We start from the raw sequence: 17,003 nt of genomic DNA, 5'->3' as shown, positions 1-17,003 counted from the left end.
CAAGTTCTGAGCGTGAAGGAAGATATCACGATCACCACTACTTCAGCCACCATCATTAACACTGGGGCCCAAGATTTACTATTACACCATTGGTCCTTTTTCCTCAGCCTGAAATATGTTCTGACCACATAACAGGTATTTGGACAACACTTTATCCTTGGTATGATCCAAGTACCTCCTGAGATGAAAGCCTAAGATCCTCGTTACACCCTCTTAGGGTGTCCATTTCCATTGCCACTTTATTCCTCCCATCTCCTCTTTTTCTTTGGCTTAGTGAATCAGAAGCTATTTAATCGTATCATTTTTCTGTAGCCAGTCTGGCAAACTAAAAAGCAGCCTTATCTCAGTAAAAATATCCTATAGACTAGCCAGAGGAAAGTAAGGACAATCAACAACAGCCAAACATTTTTCAGAGCAGGAGGAGTAAAAGCCAAGGACTTGGAGTGGCTAAATGGGCATGTGCTATACTTGTGGTCTTTCAGCAACTGAACTGTAAGCAAAGCCAAGCTACATTTTAGCATCTTTGATTACTGTTTTCTTTTTGTCCTTTGTATGCATGTGTCTTATGAAAAAGCATTTGCTTTAACAAAACCTGAGTACTATTGCTAAAATTGATCCCCTGCCACAACAAGGACATTTAATGCCATTTAAAAGAACTATCAAGCAAAGGTTTTTTTCTCTACACAAAGAGAGGGAATAAGGGATATTACTGAAAACAATTCACTTGAATTGAGTTTTGAACATTTTCATTGTTTCCCTCCCTCCTTTTTTGTGTGTTGTAATACAGCATGGCCAGAAGGCAGCAGGAGAGTGATATAGGAGACATATGTAAGTCCCAGGATGAGGAGAAGCCTTATTCCCTGTAGAGGGAAGAAAGGTTTCTATAGATTAATTAAAAGCACCTGAAGCCAGTCACCTGATAAAAACCTCCTGCTTCAATCAGCCAGGGGAAGGAGTTGGAGCAGTGCCGTGGCTGGCTAGAAAACCAAGACCTTAGGTAAGGAGACACCCGGCTTGTGCAGAGAGAGGGCAGAAAGTCCCACAAGCTGAAGAGTAGGAGAGGGAAGTAGCCCAGGGGAAGGAAGCACTAGTTCAAGTTGTTTGCCACTATCCCTAGGGCCCCTGGGATGGGACCCAGAGTAGAGGGCATGCCCAGGTCCCTCCCTCTCCACTACCCTCTCTGGGTTACTAGTGGGACAGTAGATACCCTAGTTCAGGGGCAGGAAACTGTGCCCTGAAAACCCTACCCCCCCGCAACAAGAGGAGGAAGCGCGGGACCCATCATAATGGTGCCAGCAATTTGCCACAGTGTATTTAATAAACATGTAAAGAAAAAAGTTCATTTGGTAGTGTAAAATAAGCAAAGCCAAGCCCTTGCAAAAAAAAACTCAAAACCCTGAAATCAAATTACTATTCACAAAGCAGCAGTAAAAAAAACAAACAAGTAAATTATAAAATCCCCAAGATCCTATCTAATCCTCACAACAGACAAAACTGACGTAGGAGTGCTGTAAGGAAAAAAAAAATCATGGCACATCATGACAATGTTTTTTTCATTTCCTGCTAGTTCACTTTTTTTGTCTCCCTTCTTTAGGGAAGAGTTACATAGCAACATATGATCGTGGGAAGAGTTACCCTGGCACACTTCTTACTGGAAAAACTTTTCCACTCCTCTTCCTCTTTTGAAAGTTGGATACAGCTGAACTTTCTGTTTCCCTTGAGCTGAGGGAGAAGCACCATGAGACTTCTCAGGTATTAATACCTGGTTTGATTTAATTTACCCCTTATAAGGGAAACTGGGACAAGAGTTGTCAAGACAACAAAAGTCCCTTTTTGGGTCCTGATGTATCTGTACCGTCCAGTGATCATGTCATATGCTAATCAAAAGACTTTCCACTCCTAACAGTTTAGAAGTTAAGCTACCTCATAACACACGTACTCTCTATCTCCTGCAGCCACAGGCACACACTTTATCACAACTGGCCACATACTGCACCTTAAATATGCAGCTCCTAGGATTCAAGCCTTCTATCACCCCCTTTACTATGACTACCCACTCCCAGCACAACACACTACGACACAAAACATCTCCGCAACTAATTTGGAGAATGGGTAATTTGCTAAAAAGCTGTGTAGAAGGGGCAGAATTAAAGCTGTGCCACATAGTTGTAGCAGTTGTGGTAACCCAAAGGGGTGCATTTGTTAGAACTGTCTGCATTTTGTCAAATGAAAAATTTTCCCACCAAAAAGTGGGGTCTCATCAAAAACAATTTTATTCTGGGAAAAGATCTGATGAAATTTTTCAATGGGAAATTTCAAAATTAAATGAAAAATTGTTCCATTTCAATTTGCAAAATCTTCCAATACAAAATAAAACAAATCATTTGACTTATTTAAAAAAATCCTGTTAGTTAAAAATGTTTTGCGGGGGTGTGGGGGAGTTTTTTCAACCACTTCTAGTGCTTGTGGATGGAGTACAGCAGAGGTTCTCAAACTGGAAGACACAGAATGTATTCTGGTGTGGGTGGGTGGCAGGCCGTGAAAGAGAAGCTTTAGGGAAAAAAATGTATTGCGCACATTTTATGCTGCCCTCTGCCTTGCCTTTAGAACTGGGCAATCGAAGAGTGGTGGCTGCTGACCAGGTGCCCAAAACGGCAGCATCTCACTTAAAATTTACATAACTATATACTTAAATGGCTCTGTTTGAATCAATGCCTAACTGTTTTTAATATTTAGCCAGAGTTGCATGTTTTTTTTTATTGTATATCTACTTGTGTGGCAGGGGGGTATAAACTACTACAGACTCAAAGAATGGTGTGATCAAATAAGTTTAAGAAACACTGGAATACAGGATATGCTCTATTAGGTAGCTCAACTTTTCATTTGCCATGGGCTTGTGTCAGTTATGTTGTGTGTGTAGCAACCCTAGGTGCTTCTCAAAGAAGCCTGTGTGAATTAATAAGCTTAGATCTGCTTCTCACCTGTTAATTGGAGTGCTACATCGCGATACAACTCCCTACTGATGTTATGAAATTCCTCTTCATGCCACACCTTTCCATCAGGAGTGCGAATCTTTGTCTCAGCAGGATTGAAACCTACGATAAACAGAGTTTTATCTAGATTTTGCAGAACACTTTAAAAACCTTGAGAAAAAAATTGTGCTATTAGGCCATGTCTACACTACAGAGTTTTGTTGACAAAACAGTGGAGGTGTCCACACTCAAATGCTCCTCCTGCTGATGCAACTCCCCCGCTATGCCAACATAATAAAACCACCTCAATGAGAGTTATAGAGCTTACGTCGGTGTAGTTAGGTCTATGTAGACACTGCGTTCCTTTCATTGGATTTTGGTTGTCATTCTTGTCAGTTTCACGGCTCCAAATTGACAAGAAAGCCAACTCCTGGTTCCTGAGCTGGGCTGCTGCCCAGTCTCTGCTTCAAGCCGAGGTGCCACATGTAAACACCACAAGATAGAGAGTCTACATACCTTTATATGTTGGAGCAGGGGGTGCAACTGCCACTTTTCTGACTTTTGGCGTCACTGCATTCTCCACATTTGTTACCACTACAGGCTGCTCAGTATATCCCAGAAGTTGTCCCTTGCTGCCTAATTCTTCCGAATGCTCCCATTGCTTCCTAATCCGATCCTTCAGCTTCTCCAATTTAGCATCATGCAATTTAGCATCATGCTGCCTCCTTTTTAAGATTTCCAGCCTGTGGGCACTGGAAGTACTAGTGGAGGAAGTAGAAGATTCTGCCAGCCTTATCCCTTTCAGTTCAGCATCCTGGGCTGTGCTACTAAGAGCAGTTTTAGTGCTGCTCTCATCTCTTCTGGACCCATTAGTCTTTTCCTCCTCTGATCTTGTAGGAGTTCCAGCTTTAAAAAGAGATTCAATGTTCTGCAAAGCATCAATTGCTGGTCGGTCATTCAAATACCTAACAACTGTGTCATCTGCAGCAGAAGAACGTGGGCTTTCAAAATTTCTGTTATGTAAGTCACTTTCACTCCTGTCATATATCATACAGCTCATTCCTTCAGTCTTATCCTGTGCTTCATTACGGTCTAAACCAGACAGCAAACATTTCGCGTCCAATGGACTAGCACTTTGATAATACGGTGCACCGTAAGTCTCCCTACCATAAAAGAAAGTTAACATTAGAAACACAACAGTAAAAGCAACACAAACTAGGTTTGAAATAACTCTGTAGTCATTATCACCTACATGAAGTATACATTGTGAATACCTGTGAGATTCTTAAATCAGAGAGAATGCTATTCATGGGGTAAAAATCTACCAATTTCAACATTTGTGACCATCATTTATGTTGCTTAAATTATAGTGGTTGGCATAACAATGATTTCAACGTTTGCTGAGATAAATTAGCTTTTACACACACCAGAAAACCTCTGAAACGTATGGATTTCTAGATGCCAATCAATAACACCTATTAGATGACTCATGGAAACAGTTACTTTGTTTATTACAATGGGCACTTAATGTTACCTAATATAACGAAGGTTGCAAAAGTTTAAATTATGTCCCCGTTTTCATATGCTCACCACTTTTCAAATGTTTCCCCATTTCAGCTGAAATTTTCTATACTTGGTTTCTGCCTTGAAGGTGATTCCTCCCCACCCCCTGGAAAGTTTGAGCAAAATCCCTTCAGTAGCTTAAGTTTGGCAAGAGTGAAAAAATGTGTGCACAGTTCCTTAAGTTAGCACTACTTATTTCAGAAAATGTATATAGTAGACAATGGAGCTTCTAAGTTGCAGAGAAAGGAACTTGAATCTGACATGAGTGCACAGCATAGACAAACTGATGAGAAAGGAACTTACCGATCTTTCAGGGGTAAGCAGTGAACTTGGGGGTAGAGCGGTGAACTTAACAAGGTTCACTAATAGAGTTCATCAGCTCAGCAAGCTAATTACCTCCCAATATCTTCCTTCCCATCAGTTCTCTCTCTTTTTAAAAACCCAACCCAACAACTGTTAATCGAATGTTAACAGTTTGCAATCAGAAGTCAGAAAATTCCAAAAGATAAGGCTGTTTTGGAAACTGACTGACAAAATTTCTTGTATTCAGTGTTTTAATGCAAATGTACAGAATCGGGGATTTTAACACCTACCGATTCAGGGCATGTATAGGTTTTGGCCAAAAAAGTGAACTGAGTAGGCAAAACAGTTTTCAGCACCTTTCCTGGAAGAGAAGGAGGAAGACTGGGAACAGAGTGGCCCAAGCACTGCAGCACATTTTACAGAAAGAAGGAATTAGAACAGCTGGAGCTGCTACATTTTTATAGGTTTCAGAGTAGCAGCCGTGTTAGTCTGTATTCGCAAAAAGAAAAGGAGTACTTGTGGCACCTTAGAGACTAACAAATTTATTAGAGCATAAGCTTTCGTGAGCTACAGCTCACTTCATCGGATGCATTTGGTGGAAAAAGCAGAGGAGAGATTTATACACACACACACACACACACACACACACACACACACACAGAGAGAGAGAGAACATGAAACAATGCCTTGCTTGTCACCATGAAAGGTTTTCCTCCTTTCCCCCCCTGCTGCTGGTGATGGCTTATCTTAAGTGATCACTCTCCTTACAGTGTGTATGATAAACCCATTGTTTCATGTTCTCTCTCTCTCTGTGTGTGTGTGTGTGTGTGTGTGTGTGTGTGTGTGTGTGTGTGTGTGTGTGTGTGTGTGTGTGTGTGTGTGTGTGTGTGTAAATCTCTCCTCTGCTTTTTCCACCAAATGCATCCGATGAAGTGAGCTGTAGCTCACGAAAGCTTATGCTCTAATAAATTTGTTAGTCTCTAAGGTGCCACAAGTACTCCTTTTCTTTTTACATTTTTATAGGCGGGTGGAAGAGTGAGAAGTAGAGTGGACCACAACTTCTGTTGCCTTAAAAGAAAGGGAGATGGAATCTAGGTACAGAGGACTCAATTGATAAAAGGGTTCTGCAAAGCTGAGGGCCTCCTCTACACCCAGGAAGGTAAATGCCATCTCTTTGGGCAGCATGCTGAGAGCAGACAACCTGGAAAGAGATGGGGTAGAAATGATTCAAACTATAGAATAATAGAACTGGAAGGGACCTTGAGAGGTCTTTTAGTCCAGTCCTCTGCACTCAAAGCAGGGCCAAGTATTATCTAGACCATCCCTGACAGGTGCTTGTCTAATGTGCACTTAAAAACCTTCAGTGATGGAGATTCTACAACCTCCCTAGGCAGATTGCTCCAGTGCTTAACTACCCTGACGGTTAGGAAGCTTTTCCTAATATGCAACCTAACCCGCCCTTACTGCAATTTAAGCCCAGTGTTTCTTCTCCTATCCTCAGAGGATAACAAAAACAATTTTTCTCCCTCCTCCTTTTAACAACTTTTTACGTATTTGAAAAATGTTGTCATGTCCCCCTCAGTCTTCTTTATCCCAAACTAAACAAACCCAACTTTTTCAATCTTCCCTCATACATCATGTTTTCTAGACCTTTAATCATTGTTGCTCTCCTCTGGACTTCCTCCAATTTCCTGAAACATGGCGCTCAGAACTGGACACAATATTCCAGTTGAGACCTAATCAGCATGGAGTAGAGCAGAAGAATTACTTCCCGTGTCTTGCTTACAACACTCCTGCTAATACATCCCAGAATGACGTTTGCTTTTTTTGAAAGTGTTACACTGCTGACTCATATTTAGCTTGTGATCCACTATGACCCCAGATCCCTTTCCACAGTACTCCTTCCTAGGCAGTCACTTCCCATTTTGTAGGTGTGCAACTGATTGTTCCTTCCTAAGTAGAATACTTTGCACTTCTTCTTATTGAATTTCATCCAGTTTACTTCAGACCATTTTTCCAGCTTGTCCAGATCATTTTGAATTTTAATCCTATCCTCCAAAGCACTTGCAATCCCATCCCAGCTTAGTATCATCCGCAAACTTTATAAGGCCTGGTCTACACTAGGAGTTCAGGTCGAATTTAGCAGCGTTAAATCGCTTTAACCCTGCACGCGTCCACGCAACGAAGCCTTTTTTTTTTTTAAACTTAAAGGGCTCTTAAAATCGATTTCCTTACACCACCCCCGACAAGGGGATTAGCGCTGAAATCGGCCTTGCTGGGTCGAATTTGGGGTACTGTGGACACAATTAGATGGTATTGGCCTCTGGGAGCTATCCCAGAGTGCTCCATTGTGACCGCTCTGGACAGCACTCTCAACTCAGATGCACTGGCCAGGTAGACAGGAAAAGGCCCGCAAACTTTTGAATCACATTTCCTGTTTGGCCAGCATGGCAAGCTGCAGGCGAGTGCAGAGCTCATCAGCAGAAGTGACCATGCAGAGCTCATCAGCAGAGGTGACCATTATGGAGTCCCAGAATCGCAAAAGAGCTCCAGCATGGACTGAACAGAAGGTACAGGATCTGATCACTGTATGGGGAGAGGAATTCATGCTATCAGAACTCTGTTCCAGAGTTGCCAAAACATTTGTAAAAATCTCTCAGGGCATGAAGGACAGAGGCCACAACAGGAACCCGAAGCAGTGCCGCATGAAACTTAAGGAGATCAGGCAAGCCTACCAGAAAACCAGAGAGGCAAACGGCCGCTCTGGGTCAGAGCCCCAAACATGCCACTTCTATGATGAGCTGCATGCCATTTTAGGGGGATCAGCCACCCCTACCCCAACCGTGTGCTTTGACTCCATCAATGGAGTGGGAGGCAACACGGAAGCAGGTTTTGGGGATGAGAAAGATGAGGAGGAGGAGGTTGAAGACAGCTCACAGCAAGCAAGCGGAGAAACCAGTTTTCCCGACAGCCAGGAACTGTTTCTCAACCTGGACCTGGAGCCAATACCTCCAAAACCCACCCAAGGCTGCCTCCCGGACCCGCCAGGTGGAGAAGGGACCTCTGGTGAGGATATCTTTTTAAATAGCATACATGGTTTAAAAGCAAGGGTGTTTAATGATTAATTTGCCCTGACATTTGCGGCCAGTACAGCTACTGGAAAAGTCTGTTAACATGTCTGGGGATGGAGCAGAAATCCTCCAGGGACATCTCCATAAAGCTCTCATGGGTGTACTCCCAAAGCCTTTGCAAGAGGTTTCTGGGGAGGACAGCCTTTTTCCGTCCACCATGGTAGGACACTTTAGCACGCCAGGCACGTAGCACAGTCAGAAATCACTGCAGAACAAAGCACTGCAGCATATGTTTGCTGGCGTTCAAACAACATCCGTTCTTTATCTCTCTGTGTTATCCTCAGGAGAGTAATATCATTCATGGTCACCTGGTTGAAATAGGGTGCTTTTCTTAAGGGGACATTCAGAGATACCCATTGCTTCTGGCTTGCCTGTGGCTGAACAGAAATGTTCCCCGCTGTTAGCCACACGGTGGGGGGGAGAGGTTAGCCATGTGGTGGGGGGAGGCAAAATGCGACCTTGGAACGAAAGCACATGTGCTATGTATGTAATGTTAACAGCAAGGTTTACTGTGAAAGAGTATTCCCATTGTTCTATAAAATGTGTCTTTTTAAATATCACTGTCCCTTTTTTTTTCCTCCACCGGCTGCATGTGTTTCAAGGATAACAGGATCTTCTCCTTCCCAGAGGATGGCGAAGATTAGAAGGCGAAAAAAAGGCAGTCGCGATGAAATGTTCTCTGACCTCATGCTATCCTCCCACACTGACAGAGCACAGACGAATGCATGAAGGCAGACAACGTCAGAGTGCAGGAAAGCACAACATGAACACGAGGAGAGGTGGCGGGCTTAAGAGAGTAAGTGGCAGGCTGAAGAGGATAGGTGGCAGCAGCGTGATGACGGGGGCAGGATTCAATGCTGAGGCTGCTGGAGGATCAAACTAATATGCTCCAGCATATGGTTGAGCTGCAGGAAAGGCAGCTGGAGCACAGACCGCCGCTACAGCCCCTGTGTAACCAACCGCCCTCCTCCGCAAGTTCCACAGCCTCCTCACCCAGACGCCCAAGAACGCGGTGGGGGGGGCCTCTGGCCACCCAGCCTCCACCCCAGAGGATTGCCCAAGAAACAGAAGGCTGGCATTTCAATAAGTTTTAAATTTTTTTAAAATTTTTTAAGTTTTAAAGTGCAGTGTGGCCTTGTTCTTCCCTCCTCCCCCACCCCTCCCAGGCTACTTTGGCAGTTATCCCCCTATTTGTGTGATGAATTAATAAAGAATGCATGAATGTGAAGCAACAATGACTTTATTACCTCAGCAAGTGGTGATCGAAGGGGGGAGGAGAGGGTGGTTAGCTTACAGGGAAGTAGAGTGAACCAAGGCGGGGGGTTTCATCAAGAAGAAACAAACAGAACTTTCACACTGTAGCCTGGCCAGTCATGAAACTGGGTTTCAAAGCTTCTCTGATGCGCAGCCCGCCCCGCTGTGCTCTTCTAATCGTACTGGTATCTGGCTGTGCGAAATTGGTCGCCAGGCGATTTGCCTCGACCTCCCATCCCGCCATAAACATCTCCCTCTTACTCTCACAGATATTGTGGAACACACACCAAGCAGCAATTATAATTGGAATATTGGTTTCGCTGAGATCTAACCTAGTCAGTAAACTGCACCAGTGCCCTTTTAAACAGCCAAATGCACACTCTACCACCATTCTGCACTTGCTCAGCCTATAGTTGAACTGTCCAGGCTGCCTATGTACGGCTTCATGAGCCATGGCATTAAGGGGTAGGCTGGGTTCCCAAGGATAACTACAGGCATTTCAACATCCTCAACAGTTATTTTCTGGTCTGGGAAGAAAGTCCCTTCCTGTGACTTTTGAAACAGACCAGAGTTCCTGAAGATGCGAGCGTCATGTACCTTTCCCGGCCATCCCACGCTGATGTTGGTGAAACGTCCCTTGTGATCCACAAGTGCTTGCAGCACTATTAAAAAGTACCCCTTGCGGTTTAGGTACTCGCTGGCTTGGTGCTCTGATGCCAAGATAGAGATATGGGTTCCGTCTATAGCCCCACCACACAGTTAGGGAATCCCATTGCAGCAAAGCCATCCACTATGACCTGCACGCTTCCCAGACTCACTACCCTTGATATCAGCAGATCTTTGATTGCGTTGGCTACTTGCATCACAGCAGCCCCCACAGCAGATCTGCCCACTCCAAATTGATTCCCGACTGACCGGTAGCTGTCTGGCGTTGCAAGCTTCCACAGGGCTATTGCCACTCACTTCTCAACTGTGAGGGCTGCTCTCATCTTGGTTTTCTGGAGCTTCAGGGCAGGAGAAAGCAAGTCACAAAGTTCCATGAAAGTGCCCTTATGCATGCGAAAGTTTTGCAGCCACTGGGAATCGTCCCAGACCTGCAACACTATGCAGTCCCACCAGTCTGTGCTTGTTTCCCGGGCCTAGAATTGGCGTACCACCGCATGAACTTGCCCCATTAGCACCATGATGCCCACATAGCCAGGGCCCGTGCTTTGAGAGAAGTCTGTGTCCATGTCCTCATCACTCTAGCCACCGTGCTGATGTCGCCTACTTGCCTGGTTTCGCTTTGCCAGGTTTTGGTGCTGCATATACTGCTGGATAATGCGCATGGTGTTTAATGTGCTCATAATTGCCAAAGTGATCTGAGCGGGCTCCATGCTTGCCATGGTATGGCGTCTGCGCGGAACGATTGTCTGTCGTTGCTCTGATGGAGGAGGGGCGACTGACGACATGGCTTACGGGGTTGGCTTACAGGGAATTAAAATCAACAAAGGGGGTGGTTTTACATCAAGGAGAAACAAGAACAACTGTCACACAGAATGGCCCCCTCAAGGATTGAACTCAAAACCCTGGGTTTAGCAGGCCATTGCTCAACTCACTGAGCTATCCTTCCCTCCGGTATTCCAGGCAGGACAGAATCTCCATTAAACTTTTCAAGGTGCCCCTGACAGACCCCACCAAAATGATCATCGGCTGTTGATTTCACGGAGGGAGGGGGGAGCAAATGAATACAAAACAAATCTGGTCTATTTCTTGTTTTGATCCACTCCATCTATCTTTTACATCTTAGGCTGGCAGCAGATGGTGCAGTAGGACTACTAGCCATCCTCATCTCCTGGCTGCTCGCCAGAAGACAGTGCAATACGACTGCCAGCAGGACTAAAAAGAATGACCTGGTCGAGTCACTCCTATTTATGTCCCTGCGCCCATGTCTGCCCAGGCGCTCCTAACCGACCTCACCGAGGCGGCCAAAAGCACCTAGGACATGATGACAATGGTTATCAGGTCTATTGCACAGTCTGCCGCCACAAGGCAATGAGTTGCAGCTGTGTAGCAATGCAGTACCATGTCTGACAGCACCCAGGAGACGTACGGTGACAGTGAGCTGAGCGGGCTCCATGTTTGCCGTGGTATGGCATCTGCACAGGTAACTCAGGAAAAAGGGCACAAAACGATTGTCTGCCGTTGCTTTCACGGAGAGAGGGAGGGCCTGATGACATGTACCCAGCACCACCTGTGACAATGTTTTTGCCCCATTAGGCATTGGGATCTCAACCCAGAATTCCAATGGGCGGCAGAAATTGCGGGAACTGTGGGATAGCTACCCACAGTGCAACGCTCCAGAAGTCAACGCTAGCCTTGGTACAGTGGAAGCACTCCGCCGAGTTAATGCACTTAGAGCATTTTGTGTGGGGACACACAATCGACTATATAAAAACAATTTCTAAAAAAACGACTTCTATACATTTGACCTAATTTTGTAGTGTAGACATACCCTTAGTGTACTCTCTATGCCATTATCTAAATCACTAATGAAGATATTGAACAGAACTAGACCCAGGAGCAATCCCTATAGGACCCCACTTGATATGCCCTTTCAGCTTAATTGTGAACCACTGGTAACTACGCTCTGGGAACAGTTTTCCAATCAATTATGCACCCTTGATCTAGGTTATATTTCCCTAGTTTGTTTATAAGAAGGTCATACAAGACAGTATCAAAAGTCTTGCTAAAGTCAAGATACACCACATCTACCTCTTTCCCCCATTTACAAGGCTTGTTACCCTGTCAAAGAAAGCTATTAGGTTGGTTTGACACCATTTTTTCTTGACAAATCCATGATGACTGTTACTTATCACTTTATTATCTTCTAGGTGTTTTCAAATTGATTGATTATTTGCTCCATTATCTGAAATTAAGCTGACTGGTCTGTAATTCCCTGGGTTGTCCATGTTCTCCTTTTTATAGATTGGCAGTATATTTGCCCCTTTCCAGTCCTCTAAAATCTCTCCTGGCTTCAATGACTTTTTGAAGATTTGCTGATGGCTTAGATATCTCAGTCAGTTCCTTGAGTATTCTAGGATGTATGTGTGCTACGAGGGCAGAATTTATTTATTTAAGGTTTATTCAAGAGGGGTTGAATATGTGCCAATGCATGGCAGGACTATTGAGGTGACACTGTAGATATTTTTCATCTAGGCTAGTAGGCTTAATCCTTAGGCAAGTATATGTTCAAGGAAGCTTTTTGAAGCCATGTGCATAACACTGCACACACACAGCATTTTCTATTTCTCTTTCCCCTGTTAAATACAGGCCTTCAGGTGCCACACTCTTAGTAACGTATACCGTAAAAGTATACAGGACATGCAATAGGACAGAATTAACATAATCAACACAAGCACAACAATTTGAATGCCCTGACTTGAGTACTTGATCTTACAATATTCACAATGCAAAAAAATAGTCTATTTCTTGAACTTTAGATTTCTTTATAGCTAAGTATATTTGAATGAGAAATATTAGGTTGATAAGAGTTCATCTGCTCCTGTTTTTCCCCCTGTATTTGAAGTCAAATAATTTGATACACTGCTTTTACAACAACAAGTGTCAAGGAAATAATTATTCCAGAATGAAAACTAACAACAGGAGCAGTTTAATCAGCAAAAGAGCCCCCAGCCTGACAGGTCCAACTCTGCCTCCTATGTAGCCAAGGAGGAAAATCCACAGTTGGAATAAGGAGTCTTCAGGCAAGATAGAATTCTATGTTTGCTTACATTTAATTTCTACTGACATTGAGATAACAATGGTGCCGGGCCCATTATAAATAAAGAGATAAAAGGTCGGATTTTTAAAAAACAAATAGTTAGTGGTGGCCTAGTTCAACTCTTACCAAAGTCAATTGGAGTTTTAGCATTGACTTCAGTGGGATCTGAGTTAGGCAGAAGTTGAGCACTTTTAATAATCCTACACATCATCAATTTAAACAAGTCATTCATTATGACTAGGGCCAAGGTTTGCCACAAATTGAGAAAAAAAGTAATGAAGGACTTATGGTGAAATGTTACAAGTCTCAGAAATCTTAAGTACTAACCAAACTAATTCTGCAGTGACAAGCTTGTTTTAGGTTTCAGGGGACATTGTAATCATTAAGTATTTCTCCCCACCACACGCCTTCCAACTGCCCCCAACCAATATTTTCTTAAAGTCAGCAAGGTTCTCTGAGTGTGTGCATGTGAGAGAGACAGACCGAAAGACAGAGTGTTCCCTACAATAGGGTCAGTGATCCCTTGCTGTTCAATACTTTCCTATGCAATTTTCAAGGCATTTCTTTAAAGACCCAAGTTTATACAATAGTTTACCAGGTTGTTTGTTGACTTAACAGGGTGCAAAAATTCCACAAGTAAAATGTCAAGGAAATTAAAAAACTTAAATTACACGAATACATGACTCAACGGCCAAGAAAAACTTTATCATTACTTATGCTATTCAAAAATAGATGAAGTCTCATGTTCTGTTGGTTATGATAATAATAAAATAAAGGGGCTGATCCACAATTAATCAAAGTCCTCAAAAGAGCAAAGAAAAAATGTATCAAGATGTAGAAAGAATGTTTTCTATCACCAATAATATGCATTAGAAAAAAAATTTTAAGATGAATCAAAACTAGGAAAAGTTGTTTTTAAAATCTATTGCCACTGCCAAGAAGTTAAGAAATAGCTACTATTTCCCTATGACTTGTAATAATGCTTTATACTTCCTCTGCTGGCTTTTTTTTTGGGGGTGGGGGTGGGGGGGTTGGGTTAGCCCATGAGAGCTTATGCTCAAATAAATTTGTTAGTCTCTGTAGTGAGGTGGTGTGACACCCTGCCGCCCTGAAGAGGGACGAGTCCATCCGGAGGCCGGGGTCGGTGGAGCTAGGGAGCTCTGAGCCCACCACCCCTCAGAGGATCAGGCGGGGACCCGGAAGTATAAACGCTCACCCTCAGAGCTCACTACAGGGCCAGCCTCGGGGGAGGCCAAGCACCTCCAGCCTAGCCCGTGATTGGAAAGCCCCTGTGGCCCAAGGTGCACACCAGGACTGGCCCGACCTGCCCAGCACCCACTATCCGGAGGAGTTGCCGGGCCTCCCGCTCGCCCGGTACCCCAAGGAACCTATGCTGCTGAACCCTCCGGAGGACTCCACTGTGACTCAGGTACTACCAGAGGGGGAGAGTCAGGAAGTAGCCCAGGGACAGCTGACCCTAGTCTGGCTGTAGCACTGCCAGAGCCCACGTCAGTGTGTTGAGGCCAGGATCCCCACTGACACAGCAGCAGATCTTCTACTGCTGCTAGGGCCCCAGGCTGGGATGCAGTGGAGTGGGAGAGCCTGTGTCCCCCCCTGCCACCCAACTAATGGGTGGCAGTCTCCCCCTCTCCCAAACCATTTGGAGGCTTGGGCCTACTGTTACACTCAGCCCTGCCTGAGCTCCTGACTCATTACAGCCACGCCCTGATCTAGGGCCGGGCCTTACTACTGTTTATATTGCTACTGCTGTAGTATTATTGCGCAGCCCTGCCTGAGGGCCTGAGTCATTATTGCCCTGCCCTGCCCTGTCCTAGGACCCTGGCATAACTGTACTTATTTTCTGCCTCCACAAGTTCCACCAGGGAAGACTTCCGTGGCCAAACTAATTCCCCAATTCTCAGCTGTGTGCAGTGAGCTGGTGTGGCTCCCCACCGCCCTGGAGAGGGTCGAACCCCGGCTAGTCCCTTTACAGTCTCTAAGGTGCCACAAGTACTCCTGTTCTTTTTTGCAGATACAGACTAACAAGGCTGCTACTCTGAAATCTGCTGGCTTTGCAACAGCAATTCAGCAGTTAAATAAAATGTTTCAGTCTTTCTGATATCATTTGCAATAAATCACTAGGAGTGAATAAGATTCTTTGGCTTATTCTGTACACTGTATAGAAAATTAAACTATTGGTAAAGAGTGGCAGCTCTATTAAGGGCAGCCTTTTAAACAAGTTGTCATAAAAAAAATAGTAGGAATTTTGGTTTCAATCTTTTAAAGGTAGTTTCTAAAAGCAGGTAGTAAAAAAATGTAGTTATATCATCCAGTTATTTCAAAGCACCAATAAATAGTGTGGACAAAATTAAATTACTTCTTAATCACGTTTTCATTTATGTAGGAAGGAAATACCAACAAATTCCCATGAATTAGCTTCTGGGAAATAGGAAGCATATAATAAGGTATTTTCAAACCTGATGACAAGAGCTGACTAGTAATCATTAGGGCTGGAATTTTCAGAACAGTCTAAGGGACTTGAGTTCCTAACCCACTTAAACCCCTTTAAAAATCCCAGTTAAGATAGCTCCCTGATCTTTAAAAACAAATGTTTTGCCTCAATACTAAGAATGAAATGCTTGGATTTAGTAGACATTAGCAGAAATACAGCATATTATTTTACTATAGGTGATTAGCAGAAGCCGGAGAAGAACAAGAATGCATTTTCAGCAACAAATACAACTCTTTAGTGATATTCCAAATATTGGGGGGATTATCACGGAAGATATAAGAGACCTATTGGATCAGTGTGTCCATCCTCCAGTAAATGGATGATAAAGCCCCTTACACAACACATCAGACATTATACTTGCTCAATCAAAAACCAAGAGGTTTTGTTCATGATCCACCTGTTGACAGAAAAAAAATAAACCCAGTCCTGAAGCGTTCATAAGAACATTGGCAACAGCTCTGTTCCAGTTTATGTATTTCAAAGTAAATGTCAGTTCTCTCTTGCACTAACCTGTATGAAGCCAAGGGTTCATGAAATTCCACACGGCTACTCTTTTTCACATTGCTCTCCAGAGTTGTAGCTCGAAGAGGACTGCGGGAGGACTTCTCTTTGCGTGACTTATTTTGGCTTGAGGACCTGGAGGCTGAAGCAGAAACCAAGGAATCCTCTAGGTACCTACCATCTGCAGGAAGAGAAGGCTCATAGGGCTGAGTGGTTTTTAGAATGCAGTTCTCCTCGGGTTCAATTAGTGCTCAAGAATAGCACTTAAGTTCTCACCTTCTCTTCACTAGCAATCTGTTTCAAGCTACTAGGAGTAAATGATAAACACTCAAGCTACACATTGCACTAGTTCTTCATACAAAATTTCTAAAAGAATATTTAAAAAGCCATAATTGGGAATGATTAAACCCAAGAGAGTTGTTTGAATCAGAGAAGTATAGAGATCCAACAAGTTTTCTTGCTGCTCTGACATGTTAATATAAAACCTATGAGAATGCCAAATGAGTTAAATTACGACTAACGATAGGGGCTGAACAGGGATGAGGAAAACACACACTGTAAATAAGAACAGATTTTTTCATAAGTGGTTTGAATTCTAAAAGTAGCATTGGACAATATGATTTTTCCTCTTTTCATAGCCTCGATGTCATGATTACAATCACTTTAAAAATGCAGTATTACAAGGGCTTTTATCCTTGAAAGGGAGTGTTGTGAAACTATTAAAATGAGTTAACTAGTTCAAGAAATATTAAAAATTTAGATGGTCACTCCAATGTAATACTATTGTTAGAGCCAGCCATCAGCATGTGTAGCTGTTAGCAGGAATGCCATAGAAACAAGGAAACAGACTATGGTAAGCAGAAATTGCAGCAAAGGACCTTTTTAGTGAGTTCCAAATACCATCACCAGATATGCAGCATGTTTTGGTTTTTTTTCAGGACAATGTATTCAGAAGAAAGAGAAACATTGCTCCAACTTTCTCTCAAGTTCATGAACAAAGGAAA

The 17,003-nt window shown here is 43.5% G+C and overlaps 1 protein-coding gene across 12 annotated transcripts in view; it reads right to left on the bottom strand.

The window, feature by feature from the left end:
* Positions 1-17,003, bottom strand: part of CEP350 (centrosomal protein 350) — a 136,348-nt gene that overhangs the window by 101,206 nt on the left and 18,139 nt on the right. For 8 of the 12 annotated variants that reach the window (XM_043491378.1, XM_043491385.1, XM_043491379.1 and 5 more), the window contains exons 5-7: positions 16,009-16,180; positions 3,489-4,135; positions 2,982-3,095 (exon numbers count right to left, since the gene is read on the bottom strand). In XM_043491378.1, coding sequence (XP_043347313.1) covers positions 2,982-3,095; positions 3,489-4,135; positions 16,009-16,180 — 933 coding nt within the window. The remainder of the gene's footprint in view (positions 1-2,981; positions 3,096-3,488; positions 4,136-16,008; positions 16,181-17,003) is intronic. The other 4 variants (XM_043491381.1, XM_043491382.1, XM_043491383.1 and 1 more) reach the window with 1 other exon arrangement.

The sequence above is a fragment of the Dermochelys coriacea genome, chromosome 8, assembly GCF_009764565.3.
Source record: "Dermochelys coriacea isolate rDerCor1 chromosome 8, rDerCor1.pri.v4, whole genome shotgun sequence".
NCBI classification, from domain to species: Eukaryota; Metazoa; Chordata; order Testudines; family Dermochelyidae; genus Dermochelys; species Dermochelys coriacea.
Note: the sequence above shows the minus strand (reverse complement) of the source record. Positions and strands in the feature narration are given on the sequence as shown.